We start from the raw sequence: 15624 nt of genomic DNA on the forward strand, positions 1-15624 counted from the left end.
AAAGTAGAACACTGAAACGAGTGAAAAGGGTGAATGGTAGAAAAGACGACCCCTTTAACTTTGAATTTTTGTTCGAACGATATGAACTTTCCACCTCTCTCGGAAAACGGAAATCAAAATAAGAGACGAACGATTCTCCCCCTCGCTTCCTTCAAATTAATTCACGAATCCCAATTTTCCTCTTCCAATCGATTTCGAATCGAACAGATAAAATAGTATATACGTCATAGGGAGATTCGGAAACATAACTCTTAATACGAGATTTCGATTATGGATTGATTATTCAATCATCAAATTTTCTATTTCCTGTAGACGGGTTCAATCATGTTGCAGCCGTAAGAACGGCGGCGAAATTCTCTATCTCTTTGGAACACGAGAGATTTCCGATTGAATTTAAAAAAGACGATCGCATATCGTTTCGCCTTACGTCTGAAAAAATATGAACGCGTCGTGAATTAGATTAGCGCTTTGAGCGATCTGAAATTATTCTAGACAAGTAGACTCTTCGTTGTTGTTGCAGTCGATCGATACCTCGGTGTAACATATTCGGTTCGTGAAACGATATGTCATCGATGAATAAGCAAATCTACGATGGAAGTTAGATTAAAGTGAAAAGTTACAAGGAATCGTATCGATCTTTCGATCTTTGTCCTCTAGAAAGAAAGAGGAAAGAAGGAAGAAAGAAAAAAAGAAAGAAAAAAGAGAGAGAAGAAAAAAAACGAAAACAAAAAGAGAGAGAGAGAGAGAGAGAAAGTGAAAGAGAGAAACAAAGAGAGAGACAGAGAGAGAGAGAGAAAGAGAGAGAGAGAGAGAGAGAGAGTGAAACAGACAGAAAATGACTCTCGTATAAAATAGTCTTGCTCGAGCTGGACACGAGGCGAGCTGGCTCGCGTGCACCTTCAGGAAACTCCATTTATCGATCCTCCGATTCGCTTTCGCGCTTTCGAAGAACGAACGCGAACGGTACGACGCAAGCTCGTGCCGAACGAGAGGAGAGCTTTCCTAGTGCGACTGGTGGGGTGCTTTTATATGTTGCTTCTATCCGTGTGTGTTGAAAAGAGCAAGAGAGAGAGAGAGAGAGAGAGCAAGGGAGGGAAGGAAAGAGAGAGAAAGAGAGAAAGAGAAGAGAGAGAAGAGAAAAAGGGAGAAAGAGAAAAAGAGAGAAAGAGAAAGATATAGGGAGATAGACGTGTATATACATCTCTCCCTCTTCATCTTTACCACCTCGTTCTACCTCCCTCTTTCGAGTAGCCCGCGCTCAACGTTACGTTTCGTTTCGTTTCCTCGAGATATTCTACTCTAGATACCTCCACTTCCTCGTCTTCGTCATCATCACCTTACTAACTAGCTTTTGCCATTGCCGTCATCATAAGGCGGCTACATAAATATAGATTACGCGCATTGAGAGAGTACGCATTTCCGGCATCCAAATAGGTGCGAGGTAATCTATACGATCATGCCGGAGAAGATGAGCGATCAAGAGGACCTGGAATACTGCATAATGTTTCCTTCCTTTCCACCATCGCCAAAGGATCCGACGACGTTGACTTCGTCCACGAACAATGGACAGGATCATAAGGAGGAATTCGTCTTCGTTTATGAAGAGGACAAACGGCCACTTGTCGTCCTACTTGGATGGGCTGGCTGTCAAGATAGATACTTGGCTAAATACAGTGCTATCTACAAGGAGAAGAGGTAGGATACCTTCGAAGGTAACCTCGTGTCTTTCTTTCTTTCTTTCTCTCTCTCTCTCTCTCTCTCTCTCTCTCTCTCTCTCTCTCTCTCTCTCTCTCTCTTTCTCTCTCTCTCTCATTCACTCGCTCACTCGCTCGCTCGCTTGCTCACTCTCTTTGATTAAAATTTCAAGGTCAGCCTCGAAATTCAACGCACGATTAAATAGGGGATTGAAAACTCTCTCGCGATGAGCTTTTCGTCGCTGTGATTTATTAAAAGAGAAAAAAGAAAAAGAAAAAAAAAAGGATTCTTCCTCTCTTCTCTCCTTCGTAAAAAAAAAAAAATCATTTCGTTCGATAAAAATTTTGATTATAATTTTCACTTTGCATAGCACAGCAGCCGGTGATATTATTTTACGTTTCTAGTCGACGATTATCGACCGCGCGTTTGTGCCGGCTTTCCACAGATGCTGTTCACCTGACTAGGACCGGTTTTTGTTTCTTTTATTTTTTCTCTTTTTCTTCTTTGTTTTTTTTTTATATCACTCATATTCCTTCTTCCTTCGTTTTAAAGTTTTTTTTTTATCGAAACGATAAAAGTCCGGAACGATTGCCGAATTTATTTTGTTTAAAGCACATTGCTCGAGACATACAGGAAGCTTTAAATATTGGCTGGTACGATCGATCGGCATGTACACGTGTCAATGATAATAGTTATTAATTAATACTTTGTATGCGAAATATATATTCGAGTATTAACTTACGTGCCGCGGTCTGTCTATTTTTGGCAGAGAGTGGGTGGGGATTTCCTATCGCTAAAAGTCACGTAAAAACTAATTTGATAATTGCACTTAAATAAAAATAGTCTTACCCTAATAAGAGATCTTTCTTACTATATAAAAAAGAAAAAAAAATTAGAAAACTAGAAATTAATTAGAAGCGAAATTTCTCGGAATTGGTCAGAGATAAAAGATTACAAAGATAAAAATGAAATATATCCGTCGTTCGAATATAACGTTTTAACGATAATAAATAAAGTGTTCACATTATATTTGTATATATTGGAATAAATATTTCCGTAATCGTCAAATTCGATTATTTGCAGTTGCATCACTCTCCGTTATACGGCACCGATGGAATGTCTATTTGGACGAAGAGATAAAATGCCTTATATAGGCAAACGATTATTACAGGTGATTGCTAAAAACAGTTTGAACGATCATCCGATATTCTTTCATATATTCAGCAACGGTGGTGCTTTGCTTTATCAACACATCAGTATCGCGATGCAACAAATGGATTCTCCGATACAAGTAATGAAACATTATTTTTTTCCTTGATCATATCTTTCTTTTTGTTTTTTTAATCTAAGTGTATTATTCACTTCACAGATATAATTCATTTTTAATATTATTTCTCAGTCCCAAGTGAAAGGGGTAATATTTGACAGCGCGCCTGGTGAAAGAAGAGTTACGTCCCTGTTCAAAGCTATCAGTGCTATCATCGGTGGACATCCTCTGACGAATATACCAATGTCTTTCTTCATTACAATCTTCCTCTCAATGTTCTGGTTCTTCGAGGTTATTACCTTCTTACTTGTTTCTACTTACTTTCAAACGATACATCTAATTCTTCATTTACGCGATAGATTTGTTCCAGAAGAAAAAAAAACCGAAAAAAAATTGAAGGACGCATCCAAATAATGTGAAAACCCGATACGAACGATAAGTCGTTTATGAGACAAAAAAAAGTATGAAAATCATTGAATAGTATTCTAGACTATTTTTTATTTTAAATATTTATATTTAAAATATGTGTATATGTCTCAAAGAAAGTAACGTGTGTCATTAATAGAATCGTAATATATTGTCTAAAAATAGAATTGCTCTTGTCTTCTAAAACGTGTAAAAAGAAAACGAAAAAAAGAAAAAGAAAAAAATTGATCATGTAAAAAGAGAATTAAATGTAAACTAGATAAGATTGATCGATGAACATTTTGTAAATCTTAATTAATAGATATCAATTCTTTTTTTCCTTTTTTTTACAGGTGGTCGCTCATGCTCTTGGACGAGGTTTTACCATTCAATCTAATCCATACACACTGATGGAAGAATCTTATTCTTGGCCGCAACTCTTTCTTTACTCGAACACCGATACATTGATTCCAGCTGCCGTTAGTTTATACAAATATTCTTTAAACCAAACGTAAAAACAGTTAACGTGTTTGCTTATATTTTATCAGATCGAAGTTATCCATGTTTCGCGAAACTAAACAACTTCTCGAAACCTGTAAATATATGTATATATATTTTTTTTATATCAATTGTAATCGATGTAAAAAAAAAAAGAAATAGAAAAAGAAAAAAGAAAACACTGAAGATAATCGTATAATCAACGCGAAACGTAATTAATTTATGGATCTTTTTTATGGATTTCTATTGAGATAATGCTTCGAATATAAGACAAGGCTGACAGCCATCTTGTCAGCGAAAATGTTAACCCTTTTAATTCGAACGTCAACGCCGGAGGTCCACGATAAAATTCATATGTCATTTCTGAAGTGACAACAATAATCGTCTGCCATTTATCTGTCCATATTTTACGATTGATTACATTTATTTATCAGTTTAGTATCCTTGCATCAACAATGACAATAAATAATTATCCCTTCGTTTCTCTTTCATGCGTTAAACTGAAATTCGACGACGTCGGTTAAAAAAAAAAAAAAAAAAAAAAAGAGGAGGATAAAAAGTCGAGTTCAAAGGGTTAATAAATCTTAAATCAATGATGTATCTTAAATCAATTATCATGACAATTGAACATGACGTTATATTATATTTCCAGGATGTCGAGAAATTCGCAAGCCGACGTGCAGAACGCGGTGTACGCGTACAACTTGTCCTCTTTACAAATTCACCCCACGTAAAACATTATGCAATGTATCGTGAGGTCTATGTGAACACGGTTTGCAGTTTCATCAATGAGTGCCTACAATCTGGCAACCCGTCCAAGAGATTTGAGAAGTCAGCAAGTCATGAGGACGAACGAATCGAAACTGACGTTTACGACGCCCAACCCGGCCTGACGAAACGCGTTGTTTTGCCTAACGAGGCAACGAAATATCAAAATTAGAAAACGCATGAGAACGAGCCGTACGATTTAATAATAATAACAATAAAAAAGAATTGTTTTTAGCAAAAGTACCTTTGCATTATCGCGCGCGATGAAGATATTTCATGGCGGCCATTTCGTAACGAACGGAGAACGAAGATCGATTAAAATTAATTTTTTATCGATTTATTTATTTATTTTTTATTTGCTCATTTAATTTTTTTCTGGCGAGCCAATCAACAACAACGTGTACAAATAATGATCATTTTTTTTTTCCTTTTTTTTTTTCTTTGTACTTACATTTTCTTCTATAAGAAGACTAAAAGAAAAGAAAAAAAAAATATATATATATATAATAAAATATCAAAGTTCTATATCTTCAAGAAGAATTTTTTTCGTAGATGAAAAAAGAGGTAAGAGAAGAAAAAAAAAAGAAAAAAAGATCTCCATCGATTTTCGGCTCCGTTTGTTAATAACAAACGCGCGTTATTTCCAATGCTTCAATTTCTTCCCTTTACACATCTTCCATTTCAATTTTTCCGTAACGCGAGTAAATAAGTGCGTGTCAAAGATGCCTCGGCTGAATTGTAAGTACATAGAAAGGATACATATGTACAACAATACAAGACGATCCCATTAAAAAACTAATGCGGTAAACAAATAATTCCGCAGGAACACGTACTCCCCGCGTAGTGAGTTTGTAATGACTCTAGTTGCACTTTGCTGCTAACTTAATGATCAACATAACATAATAATATTAATTATCATTATTTTAACGATATTGAGAAGGAGAAAGAGAAGATTTATTTAAATGATTTATGTGAGAGAGGAAGAGAGAGAGAGAGAGAGAGAAAACATGCTATAGAAAATGTTTAAAAAAAAGAAAAAAAGAAAAAAAAGCAGAAGAATTAAAAGGATCACTCGAACAGCTCTGAATGTCTATTTTTTCAAACGCGATTGTGAAAAAAGAGCAAGGATCCTATATTATTATCAGCATTATTATTAATATTATTATTATTGTTATTATTATTATTACTATTATTATTATTATTATTATTATTATTATTAATATGATTATAATTATCATCATCGTCAAATTCGATGATTATTACAGCCCCGAGTGATAACTCGCGAATTAATCAAACTTGGTTCGATGAGAAATCGCACAAAGTATTATAACATAATATAAAGTTATAAAGTTTTGATTTAGCTTTTCACCATAAATCAGAGATAAAAATTGCATCGTGATTAAAAGAGAAAAAAAATAAATTTCCTTAAATCAAACTCCGACGATCCCATTCCTTCCCACATTGTGTCTATCGTTATAGGACACTGTGTTAACGTAAATAAATAAATAAATAAATATATATATGTATATATATATATGTATATGTATATATGTATATGTATATATAAATGCAAATATATTTTGATCTGTCGATTAGTTACGAAATAAAGACTGATAAATATCTCTCTAAGTGTACGATTTATTTGATATAATAACGAGGATGTTTTATTTTGTTTTCTTTCGAACAATAACGACGAAGATAAAAAATCATAATTTAATCGAAATATTTATCGATAGGTGATCAATCGATGGTAATCAATTTCATTCTAAAGAAAAAAACTGCTGTCAGACAAAAATAAATGGTGATTAACATTTGACATAAGGAAAAAATGAAAACAACAACGGGAATAAAAAGTTATTAGGATCCTAATAAAATTTTAGAAATATATTAAAAGGTATAAAAAGAGAAGAGAAACTAAAGAAAGAAATAAAGAAAATAATTCTTTTCTCTCGAAGAAGTTTTCGGAACTGGCTTATATCGAAAGTGGTTTCCCGAATTGTTCGCGATCCCATTACCTTCCTAGATTTTTACCACACCACGTGGATTCCCTTCCGGGATTGAGATCGCAAAATCGGGAAGAAAAAAATCGTCTCGAAGGATTATCTTATTTCGTTCAAAGTGTCGAACAAAAAGTTGAAACTAAAGAACTCGAAGAGGAATCTACGAAATCCGAAGTCAAAGTCAAATCTTCAAACTCGTAAGTATAATATTTCTATACGTATGAGTATGTGATCGGTTTGGATATACAAGATGCTGATTCCTATCAGGAATTCGTGAGATTCATTGCATTGAGAAGCGTGTAATTGAAATTGATTTAAACATAAAAATGAAAATAAATTGATAAACACGTATGTCTGTCTCTGTGTGTATGCATGTATGTATGTACTTATGTATATCAGTAAAAATGTTTCGTAAGAAAATTACTAAACATTGAAAAAGGACATTTAATCGACACTTGATTTTCTTATATAAAGACAACAGTTCATGCAAAATAATAAAAATAATTCGCAATAATAAAAATTTTCTTGACAATGTAATTCTATCGTGCAATCCTATTAGAAGACAATTTACATACGAATCATCGTTTAAAAACGTTCAACTTTAAATGATACGAATCAACATATCTTTGATTATGAACTTCATAGCCATAGTACATCCTGTATATTATAAAACATTTGGTGAATTTATTTCTGAATAAATAACAATCGATACATATATAAAAAAAAAAATGAATTATCAAGTTCCAGTGCTAACAAGAAGACACGAAAACCGAATCCGAAGATTGTTTTCAGAGCCTGTCCTTTATTCGTTAGAAAAGGTGACAAAGTGATATTTAATTTTCAACACTTTACGAGCCCTGAAAAAGTCTTAAGGGAGTATATTCGTATCAACGTGTACAACAAGTAAGTTCTAAATAATTTTTTAATGTATAAGTTAATAGAAAAAAAAAGGAATAATCATCGACAAATTTTCTACAAATATCGCATAGAAACAGATTGGCTAGAATCGACAAACAGAAAATATCGGAAGCGTTATGTTCATTGCATTGCGATAATCAATTGGATTCTGATGTAGATCCGAACGATTCCAAATCAAAAATTATTTCTAAATACGATAACGCTAAAGAACGGTCAAATAATGGAAGAAAAATGTCTGCGAGAAAAAGTAAAATTAAGCAAAATATCGTACGTTGTCTATGCTATTTCAATTGACGATAACAATTATCTTAATCTCATAATTCAATGAATACTTTAATAATATGTTTAACAGAATACGGAGAATGCACGTTGCTTAACAAAACCAGCACATACGTGGCAACCTATAAAAAGGATCTCTGCGACGAACAACATCGTATATGAATTCAATCCTTTTGGAAATCTTCAAAAGGAGGATGCGTTAAAAGGTATTATAATGTAAGAATGATTATTCATTAATATAAAAACGATAAATTAATACCAATTAATCAATTTCTGGCACATCTGTTATTACACAGAGGTAAGAATCTCAAAATCAACAACGAGCGTCAAAAAAGATATTGTAAAGACTAAAACTCGTTCCATTGCATCGTTACCGAAATTAAATCCCTCTATAAATTGTTCGATTAACGTTTTCGAAAAAGAAGAAAAAATGACAAATGTATTACAAGACCAAGCGTCTTTACCATTTATTTTAAACAAAACAAGCACGACGAAAAATGAAAGAATTTCGAAAATATTAGATAATAGATGTAAGTCCTGTGATTAAAATCGAATTGTCATTTTATAATTTGATCTATTAAAAAAAAAAAATAAATAAATAAATAAATAAATATATATTCATGAAAAATTATGAAATTATTCTTTCACGTTCAGATAAAATGACACCATTGAAATTAAGTGAAATCGATCAGGACGTGCAGAATATAAAAGCTAATTGGGAACAATTCCAAAACTGTCAATATCGTAAAAATAAATATATGTCTAATCCACGTATAAGAAAGTTATATGACATTTTGGAAAGTACTACGTATAATATAAATAAAATAAAACAAAATGCTGACTCAACGAAGAATCAAGACGTATTAAAAAATATCAATAAACTTCCAAAAGAACCTAAAACATTAAATATTCAACGAGACGTCGAACGTACTAAGAACAAGTTATTTTCAAAACGAGATCAACGGACTAATTTAAAATCTACAATCACGAATACTTCGCCATCCAAACAATTTAAGGAAGACATTTTAAGAAAAGAGAAAAAAGATATTAAAAAACGATCGTTGTTTACAGAAAAAAAATTATGGAATATAAACAATATTTTAAACTACGAATCGAATTTATTAAATTCTTATGAAAATGAATCTTTGAAACGAAAAAAATCATCTAAAGTTAAATCCGAGATAGAAAACTATTTAGATGATTATACAACAAATATTGATAAACTCAATACAATGAAAGATAAAGATTTAAATATGAACATAACGGATTGTGAAAATGACTTTGAAGAGAATCCTGAAAAAGATTTCGATTATCCCGCTTCCATTAATGAAAAAGATATTAATAATTTTGAGAAAGAAGAAATTGAAACATTTAGGAGCAATAATGATATTGAAAAAAATAAAGAATCAACGAATGAAACGAAAAATATAGATACAAAATCAATTGAAACTTTTGATGCGAGAAATAATGGAAAATACTTAGAAGGAAATACATTCGTTGAAATGGGCTTTAATGGCTTAAATCTATCAAAAAATGTATTGGATCAAATCCTTCAGTCGGAATACTTAAAAAAAGATTTACTGTCATTGTATCCTATCTAAGAAAAAAAGAAAAAAAAAGAAATTAATCGAATGGCACGTTTCTCTCATTTTATATATATATATATATATATATATATATATATATATATATATACACATACATACACACATAAATTGCTTCTTAAAACATTCTTTATATACAATGTTGACTTATACAGAATATACATTTTTTTTCTATATGAAAAATTAAAATCTCATGTATATATATACATATATATATATATATATATATATATATATATATATGTATATATATATATTAGAACATATCACAAAATGTTACCTATTAATTCGTGATGTCATGATGCACAAATTAAAGACGATGAAGTGTTATTTTATATTTATACAACACGTTCGTCGCGAATTTTAATCATTAAATTCCAGTCTCTGCATAAAAAAAATGGCACTGTTGTAATCGTCGTCACTTTGCACTACACTGCATCGAACGTATATCTCCTATTTCGAGTCTTTTAAAATATATTTCTGATATCTTGATATGTTTTTCAATGGTTTCTATATAATATAAGTGTATGCCATGTTGAATATATATACTAAGATTCCAAAACTATATATTGCCGTATATAATCTATATACCACAGTCTCGATGTAAATATACACTTTCAAATAAACAAACATGCTACCCTTTTTTCACTGGACAACTGATAGTTCTTCCTGCGACGAATCATATCACAATACTGGAAGTGCCGAGCTATGGCTTTGGTATATTATAGCCCCTGTGAAATTAATCGCTGCAGCTAAAACAAACACTGGCATCCATCGACCGTGAGAAGCCGTTACTAATTCAGCCGTTAATGGACCACACAAAATACCAGGTATAGTTGCCTGGAAGAAATTAAATCAACGAATTAAATCTAATATTTATATAGACTTTTTAAGAAAAGAAAAAGAAAGAAAGAAAGAAAAAAAAATATACGTACGATTGTATTTGATACAGCGAAAGTAATTCCTGCGTGATTTGGTGCTATATCTGCGTGATTACTGAGATGTCCAGAAGAATTACATGCGCAAAGTCCCATTGATATAGAAATAAAACTGTTTGATACAAGTATATGTAATCAGCATATAAATATATATAATATTCTACATTATATACACAGAAATATTTCAGAATGCTCACATTACTGCAGCAAGTAAATTATCAACTGCACAAAATGCTAATAAAAACGCTCCTGGTCCTATTAAGCCTATATTTGTCATCAGTCTTCTTACAGACAAAACAGACCATCTTTTCTGTATAAGATTATCCGCGCTATATCCTGCAACTACATACAAATTTTAATATGTATTATATTCTATATATCTGCTTTAAAAAAATAAAACATATGTGTAAGATACATTACCAATACCAACAAGAGAATTGACAATGTATGGAAGTGCTGTTAAACTAATACTTTCTTTATTAGCAGATATATTTCTTGCCAAATATGTGGGTAGCCATTGCATAATTATATAATTACTCCAATTCATTGCAAAATGTGCTATATACAAAGCCCATAAAGGCCAATGTGTAATAAATTCAGTCCAGCGTAAACTTCTATTTTGTGTTACCTAAAAGGACAATTAAGAAAACGTTATTAGTTAAAATAAAGTTATTTTATAAAAAAAAAAAAAGTTATTAATATCGTAAAAAGAATTTACCTTTGGTACAAAGAGAGGAATTTCATCCTGAGAATTGGTTTCTTGATATAATACTAGCCACAGCAAAGTCCAAACAATTCCAATACTACCAAATAAATAAAATCCGCTTTGCCAGGACAAATTAGGACATATCTAATAATAATAATTATAATAATAATAACAACAATAATAATAACAATAATTAATAATTATAGTAATAATAATAATAATAACAACAACAACAGCAACAACAATAATAATAATAATGAAATAATTAATGCATTTTATAATTTTTATAATCATGCAACAAAAACTAAATTTTAAAAACACTTACAACTGATGCAACAACTTGACCAACAGAACCAGCAGCGACAAGATAACCAAATGCTCTTGATCTCTCTTCTATAGGAACACTGTGCGCAAATAAATGAAATATCACTGGCAAGCCTAAAACATTCACAATTACGTACCTGACATATTGAAATTGTTTGGTTCTATACAAATCCTTACCTAAACCTTCGCCAAGGCCAAGAATTACTCTGCAGATTATAAGCAATGGAATAGATTGTGCCAAAAGAGGCGTTACAACGGTACTTATAGACCATAATAAAACAGCCAGCATTAGTACTGTTTTACAGCCAAAACGACTTGCTATGCTTGCACCAATAATCTAATTAACGTTACATAATACGATAACCAAATTGTTCATTTAACATAATTTGCATGTCAGTTAATTTAAATATATTTTATTCCATACCTGACTAGTAAAATAGCCAAACGCAAACGCGGATAATATCCATCCTTGCCAATGAAGATTCCATTTAAATTCATCGGTCATAAGAACTATGGCTATCGGCATAATAACTCGATCTGCTGCATTTATAAAATTCGCAGCAGAACAAAGTGCTACGATCCGCGATGTACGCGGAAGCATCCTAAATTTCGACATCTCGAAATAAATTTTTTTTTATTTAATAGGCCTCAAAAATTTCACATCGCACGACAGCTTATTGTAAATCTAACCTCTATCAATACTTAAAACTTGAGAATCTACTACGACATTGTAACGCGCGATACTTTTCGATAATCTATTAAACGCATCGTTTATCGTCGAACAATCTTAACGCTTTTAACGATAGTGATAAAGTTATAAAATTTATGATAACTGTACCATAAAAGTGCACATACTATTACAAGTTACTCGTTGACGTGTTCGACGTGTCAACCATCTAATTCTATTTCGATATTGATAATTTAAATATCGATACACTCTCGATTTGGTTATATCGATTATCGGACTGTTACATTTTAAATTCGAAACTTCAAGCAATCGATAGATGACGTTTATGTACATATCTGTCATCATATTACACATTACAATATTGATATTAAATAAATAAATGTTCAATTCGTTGCCACCACTGCCATCTCATTTATTTTCTTTTATTCACCTCTAATAATACGTATCATCTCTTGCTGTATTATATTAACTCGAACAATCAGTATTACCTATTGAGCCGTGATTTATCATTCGCTTAACCTCTGAAATGCGCATGCGCACGTATATATTATTCCTATTTCGTATATATATATATATGAACGTAATACATATATATGTGTATTCGGCGAAATTGTCGGCAAAAGCGATCGTTCTTGTTCCGTGAAAGTTCATGTCAAGAAGAGATGGGACAACACGTTTCGAGAACAGACTTCGAATGGACTTATACCGAAGAACCACACGCTAGTCGTCGTAAAATAATATTAGGTAATATACGAAATTAACCTTAACAAAAATGTTTGCATATTTTTATACGCGCGTATATGTGTGTGTATAATAAATGTGTACAACGGTCGTACGTGATACTCTTATCAATAATTTTATTTCTCTGTATTCCATTGTGTCAGAACTTTTTTTTGTAAGCTTATCGATGAGATTAGCTAATAATCATTTCTAAGAAACTTTCAGGTTTATTATATTGTAGGAAGAGATATATATCTTTTATATTTATATATTATGTGTGTATGTATGTTAATATATTACACAATTTGTTATTTAAAATTATGATTTTCAATGTATACAATTTATTATGATGTATATTTATATATATATCATTCATGTTTTAATTGAATTATATTTATTTAAAATAATTAACATAAGAAATAGTTTGTATTGTAATTTAATAATTGTATAATTAACCGTAGAAAAATACATTTATCTTTATTACAGACAACAATTATTTTATTATCTTTATTGCAGAGAAATATCCACAAATAAAAAAATTATTTGGATACGATCCTCAATTTAAATGGATAGTAACTGGAATGGTTTTAGTACAATTTTTATCCTTATTTATTGTTAAAGATTTAAGCTATCCAAAACTTTTTTTAATGGCATATTGTTTTGGAGGTATCATTAATCATTCGCTTATGCTTGGTAAGTAAATAAATAAATAACAAATAATAAATAAATATAAATTTGTTTTTATAAAATCTAATATTTACTTATATAATTTAGCAATTCATGAAATATCACATAATCTTGCCTTTGGACATGCTAGACCTATGGCCAATAGACTGTTTGGATTGTTTGCTAATTTACCAATAGGAATACCAGTATCTATCAGTTTTAAAAAATATCATTTGGAACATCATCGCGTGAGTATATTAACAATTATTTGATAAATTTTTATTTATAAAAATTCTGAAATAACATGACATTTATTTACAGTATCAGGGAGATGAAAAGCTTGATACAGATTTACCAACTTTATTAGAAGCAAAATTATTTTGCACCACATTTGGCAAATTTTGTTGGATATGTCTGCAACCATTTTTTTATGCCTTCCGTCCTTTAATAACTTATCCAAAAGCGCCATTAATGCTTGAGTATGTTAACCTAGCTATACAATTACTAGTTGATGCAATTTTATGGTATTTCTTTGGTAAGAACACACTAAATCATGTATAAGTATTTTTACATTTTTAGTAGTTATAAAAGAAATATGACATTATTGTAATGTGTATATTTGTGTATATATCTTTTAGGTGGCAGAGTATTAATATATTTAATTGGAGGATCACTTATGGCAATGGGATTGCATCCTGTAGCAGGTCATTTTATATCAGAGCATTATATGTATAAAAAGGGATTTGAGACTTATAGCTATTATGGCCCTTTGAATTTTATAACATTCAATGTTGGGTATCATAATGAGCATCATGATTTTCCTGCTGTTCCTGGTTCACGATTACCTGAAGTATAATCTATTATTTTATATGAAAAAAAAGAAACATATATATTTTTATTTTTATAGAAATATATATTTAAAATAAATAAAATATATTTGTTTGCAGGTGAAACGAATTGCATCTGAATTTTATGACGATCTACCTAAACATAATTCTTGGACATCTGTGTTATATGATTTTGTGATGGATCCTGAAATCGGTCCATACGCAAGAATAAAACGAAAACATAAAGGCTTGGATTCATAGGATAAATATTGAATTTGCCAATAATTAGTATTTACAAATACTAAATATACGGATTGTATTATTATTATTACACTTATTATAATGTAAGTATGATCATTATATAATATTAAATTTACCAAACTAAATTTAATGATCAAAGTTACAGAAATCATAAATATTATTTTTTAGTAATTTAGATTGGTTTTAATTGATTTAATAATATCAACTAATATAACAAAAATTTTTATTTAATCAAAATAATCAAATTTTAGTAAAAATAGATATATAATCAGTGTTCATAAATTTGATGTAAAATGTAGCAATGAAAAAGAATTATAATTATATTATATTTTCAAATTTTTAAAATGTAAATAAGATACAGATAAGATATATAAAGTAATATTTATCTAAAGAAAATGATCATAAGATGAAATGATTTCTGATATATGATGACATGAACATATTATGTGGATAAATTGTGAATAATGTCATTGATATAGCTAAAATAATTCATTACTTCTTATATACTTATCAGTATTCCTATTCTATTTAAAAACAAAAAAAAAACAAAATATATACGTTATTATATAAATATATTTATGTAAGATCAAACAGGAATTTTAATATTACAAGTACCAATTATAATAAATTCTATTTTATATAACGTAACATATACAAAAATCTCGTTTCAAAATAATTTAACAAGTACGTTTAACAAGGAACAAAATAATTTAGATAATAATTAGATAATTTGAATACAATTTTATAAAAGAAACAGGAAAGAAAGAAAATAATACAAGTTACTATACGAAAAAAAAGTTTCATATAATGGCACACCTTGAACTTTATGACAAAAGAGAAGAAACTGTTACTTCCCACTACTGATATTTATATAAACGCTTGAACGAGTGTGTGTGTTTTGTTTCTGTGAAATAGACGATTGCTTCTATGTGCGCGTAACTAAATGCTCAAATTTACTAATCTATTCCAAACGCAATGAAACGTGTTTTGCGATGTTCTCATACGGAGAAGCCACGTGATAACTCATTCAAGCATTTTAACGAGTTATCAACAGATAATT

At 30.4% G+C, this 15624-nt stretch overlaps 4 protein-coding genes across 4 annotated transcripts; 3 read left to right on the plus strand and 1 right to left on the minus strand.

Moving 5' to 3' along the window:
* Window positions 1-864: 864 nt before the first annotated feature.
* On the plus strand, window positions 865-4873 carry LOC122627649 (transmembrane protein 53). Its single transcript, XM_043808941.1, has 5 exons — window positions 865-1695; window positions 2779-2986; window positions 3095-3253; window positions 3721-3846; window positions 4518-4873. Exons 1-5 carry the CDS (start codon window positions 1457-1459, stop codon window positions 4803-4805), a joined length of 1020 nt encoding a protein of 339 aa, XP_043664876.1. The 5' UTR covers window positions 865-1456; the 3' UTR covers window positions 4806-4873.
* Window positions 4874-5098: 225 nt separating this feature from the next.
* Window positions 5099-9463, plus strand: LOC122627646. The gene is made up of 6 exons (XM_043808938.1): window positions 5099-6830; window positions 7375-7536; window positions 7623-7818; window positions 7904-8036; window positions 8127-8360; window positions 8485-9463. The coding sequence occupies exons 3-6, from the start codon at window positions 7783-7785 to the stop codon at window positions 9429-9431; spliced, it is 1350 nt and encodes a 449-aa protein (XP_043664873.1). The 5' UTR covers window positions 5099-6830; window positions 7375-7536; window positions 7623-7782; the 3' UTR covers window positions 9432-9463.
* A 281-nt stretch (window positions 9464-9744) lies between these two features.
* On the minus strand, window positions 9745-12514 carry LOC122627647 (sodium-dependent phosphate transport protein 1, chloroplastic-like). The gene is made up of 8 exons (XM_043808939.1): window positions 11827-12514; window positions 11580-11739; window positions 11404-11516; window positions 11091-11222; window positions 10793-11000; window positions 10570-10714; window positions 10370-10484; window positions 9745-10274 (listed from the first exon to the last, which is right to left on the minus strand). The coding sequence occupies exons 1-8, from the start codon at window positions 12016-12018 to the stop codon at window positions 10119-10121; spliced, it is 1221 nt and encodes a 406-aa protein (XP_043664874.1). The 5' UTR covers window positions 12019-12514; the 3' UTR covers window positions 9745-10118.
* A 169-nt stretch (window positions 12515-12683) lies between these two features.
* LOC122627648 (sphingolipid delta(4)-desaturase DES1) lies at window positions 12684-15182 on the plus strand. The gene is made up of 6 exons (XM_043808940.1): window positions 12684-12834; window positions 13327-13503; window positions 13585-13724; window positions 13798-14011; window positions 14115-14326; window positions 14424-15182. Exons 1-6 carry the CDS (start codon window positions 12684-12686, stop codon window positions 14562-14564), a joined length of 1035 nt encoding a protein of 344 aa, XP_043664875.1. The 3' UTR covers window positions 14565-15182.
* The last annotated feature ends 442 nt before the right edge of the window (window positions 15183-15624 follow it).

This window comes from Vespula pensylvanica, chromosome 3, assembly GCF_014466175.1.
Source record: "Vespula pensylvanica isolate Volc-1 chromosome 3, ASM1446617v1, whole genome shotgun sequence".
In the NCBI taxonomy this organism is placed as follows: domain Eukaryota; kingdom Metazoa; phylum Arthropoda; class Insecta; order Hymenoptera; family Vespidae; genus Vespula; species Vespula pensylvanica.